We start from the raw sequence: 3,406 nt of genomic DNA, 5'->3' as shown, positions 1-3,406 counted from the left end.
GTTTCCTCATCTAAACAAGAGTATGTGCATACTTTATCTCTAACAGAATTACTATCCAAAACTGGTTTTCCAAAAAAATCTTACGAAAACGTGTATTGTTAAAGTTAGACATTAATGTTACGGTTTTCATTCGGTTATCCCTGATTAACTGAAAATGTTAGGGTTTTTTTATCCGGTTTTCCTTATAAACTGAACCATCTGCGTTCTTCTTATTAATGAACTGCAGGACCCTCTGCCCTCGCGGTGAGGTTTTCTCAAACAAACAAAAAACTAGACGTTAATTTCCTTTATCCAAAAGCAATTTTGCATTTTTTTTCCTTTAATTTTTGTACTCTCCCCGATCCACATTACTTTGTTGCAGCTTTAGTACAACTTTAGTCCGAGGAAGTAACAAGTTTACATGAAATTTTCACAAAAGAAAAACCGGTTTACATGGAAGCATATGTCTTCAAATGATACGCAAAGTGACTAAACTCAAATGAGCGACGTGTTGCTGAGGCTCACTTTACGATTGTCGTCGACATGCATCCACACAAAAGAAAAGCTAGTATGTGTAGACAATTTCTGCACGGATTAGTTCATTACCAGCGGGCTCGTAGTTGCAACTTATGAAGACGCCGCGACCGTGGCCGCAGACGGCACGGGCACAGCCGATCTTGGTGGAGTCCGGCCACACGACCTGAACGTACTCCCTCGCCGCCGGTGCCGTCCACGCGTCCAACGCGTCGCCCGCGTTCCACGCCTTCTCGGGCGGGCCACGGAACAGATTCTCGCCATACCTATGATGGCGGGGTTCGTCGTCGTAGCCGGCGCCGTCCGGCCTACGGAGCCCACAGCCGCGCTCAGTGCGCTTCCCGGCTTCCCGCGCCACCTCGTCGTCCCATGCCACCGGTTGGGCGCCAGCCGCCCCGCGAGCGGCGTTGTGGAGCCTGACGTAGTCCTCCGGGGAGTTCAGGGAGAGGGCACCGGCCAGGACCGCGGCGGAGATGGCCATAGCCATGGCTAGCTTCTGTGTTGCCATGACCGAACACACTATATCGTAATTGACTTGTGTGACTGACTGACTGTGTCTTTGCAGATTTACTTAAGGTCTTCCTCGAGGACCTCGAGCTTTGATATCGATCGAGCTAACAGGCACGGCTTACCAACTTTGTATAGGCCCCTATCGACGTAGGAAACACTTTTTATAAGCCTCTACTTGGGCTGCTTGCTCAAACTCTAAATATCTCTTCTTGAACATAGAAGACTTGACCTCGGTTTGGGAACTGGTCATTCAAATTAAGAAGAAGCGGACAAGAAACTACCAGTCTGCCACATGCATCGTTCATCCCCTCGGGTACACTAGGCCCCCATTTTTTTTTAGAAGAGTACACTAGGCCTCATGTGCAAACAAACTTGAAACCTGAGTTTATCATGACTAGCTAGGGTCAAGCGCTACCGTGATGCAAAGATGAAATTTGTTACCGTAAAATAAGCAGAGACATCCAAAATGCTAGTGGCAAACTAAGAAAAAAGAACCCATTCAATCAAAAACTGCGCAATACTTTGTCTTGCACACACACCAAGGTTTGAAACGACTAGACTACCCACGATACTTGTCTTTGAGATTTTATCAAATCATACACTATATTAGGCTGTATAAGCGCCAAATAAGATATGACCCTTTGGCTGAGGTAGGGTTTGGCACCGTTTTCTCCATTTGATTTTTTCAGGGATTAGTTTTCTTGCGGTAGGGAAGGGTTTGTTCGGGTTTTTATACTTTTTCTTCTACTTTGTTGGTTTTGTTTCTTTTCCGTTTTTCCTTTTTTTAATTTTTGAAAACATCTAACACTTTTTGGACTAAATACATTAAATCATTTTTTAAATGTGAGATTTTTCAGTTACATGAACTAATACAAAATGGTGAATACTTTCTAAAATTACAAGAACATTTTCTTGTGCTTTTCATTGTTTGCATTTCATTCTCCTTTTACTATTTTTCAGTTATTGGTTTCATATTTTCATTTTTTGAATTTTCCTTAATGTTTCTTTCTTAGAAAAATGTAATTTCATTTGAAAAATACGTAAACATTTTTTATATGTGATGAACACCTTTTTAAGTAGGACAAACCCTTTTTAATACATGATGAATTATTTTTTCAGTACGTGCTGATCATTTATTGGATCCACAACAACATTTTAATATGCAATGATAATTTCTTTTGATTACATGATCAGTATTTTTAAATACATAGTTACATTATATAATAGACATTGAGCATTTTTCTAGATACACGGTGAATATTTCAATACACCATGAACACTTTTTATACACACGACACACATAGGACAATTTTTTAATACACGATGACCATTTTGGATTACACAATGTGTATTTTTTGAACATTTTTGGATTTCACGGTGAATATTTTTTGAAATACATGATGTATATTTTTAAATACATGATGAATATTTTCATTACATGATGGACAATTTTTAATACATGATGTACAGTTTTTAAATACACAATGAACATTTTGAATACATGATGAATTGTTTCTGTGCACTGTGGACAATTTCTAGCTATACTAAGAAAATTTTGTAATACCCTGATGAATATTTTTTTAATACAAAATGACTATTTTAGTAAAGTATGAAATATTTTTTTTCAGATATGTATATATGAGGAGAAAAAACAAAAAGGTAAAAGCAACAACAAGTTGTATGTCTTCTCTAGGGAACCATCGAATTGTGCGTAGGCTGCACAAAATATGTGCAATCAGATAGGATACTGGGCAAGCCCGTTGACCTGATCGTGGGTTAGCATCCTAGTTTGCACAAAGTGAGACATAGACGTTCCCAAAATTGTGCTTGGATCACCATATCTGTAATAGTTTTTCTGGTAAGTTCCGGTCCACTGCATTCAAAAAAAATTACACATCACAGAAGATATAGATAAAGAAATTGATCCAAGTGCATTGCTAATGGATACAATAATGTTCAGTGAAACAAACCCAATAATGGAGTGGTTGAATGAGGATGAAGAGGATCCAATCATGGATGGAGCTGATGTTGCTAGTGTTATTATTGAGAAAATAAGGCGTCCCAACTTAAGTAGAAAAGCTTCCTATGTTGGTACAAAGGTTAATAGAAAGAAAAGAAATAGGAATGGTGATGAAGAGAATGAGTATGTAAACACTGAGAGTGAGGATGATGACGAAGAGAATGAAAATGTTTATAATGAGAGTGAGGATAATGATGGGGTGTGTGAGGATGATGAAGATGATCCATCAATGCAAGATCAGCAACATGCGCAAATGCAAGTGTTAAAGGAGACACAAATTCAAGTGGAAAAGGAGACACCACCAAGCGATGGCAATTTGGAGACCCATAGATCTGGACGGCTAGTCAAGAAGACCAAGGACGT

The 3,406-nt window shown here is 39.2% G+C and overlaps 1 protein-coding gene across 1 annotated transcript; it reads right to left on the bottom strand.

Annotated features, from left to right (window-relative positions):
• Window positions 1–544: 544 nt before the first annotated feature.
• LOC123162929 (pathogenesis-related protein 1-like) lies at window positions 545–1,021 on the bottom strand. Its single transcript, XM_044580699.1, has one exon. The coding sequence runs from the start codon at window positions 1,019–1,021 to the stop codon at window positions 545–547; it is 477 nt and encodes a 158-aa protein (XP_044436634.1).
• Window positions 1,022–3,406: the final 2,385 nt, after the last annotated feature.

Source organism: Triticum aestivum, chromosome 7B (genome assembly GCF_018294505.1).
Source record: "Triticum aestivum cultivar Chinese Spring chromosome 7B, IWGSC CS RefSeq v2.1, whole genome shotgun sequence".
NCBI classification, from domain to species: Eukaryota; Viridiplantae; Streptophyta; class Magnoliopsida; order Poales; family Poaceae; genus Triticum; species Triticum aestivum.
Note: the sequence above shows the minus strand (reverse complement) of the source record. Positions and strands in the feature narration are given on the sequence as shown.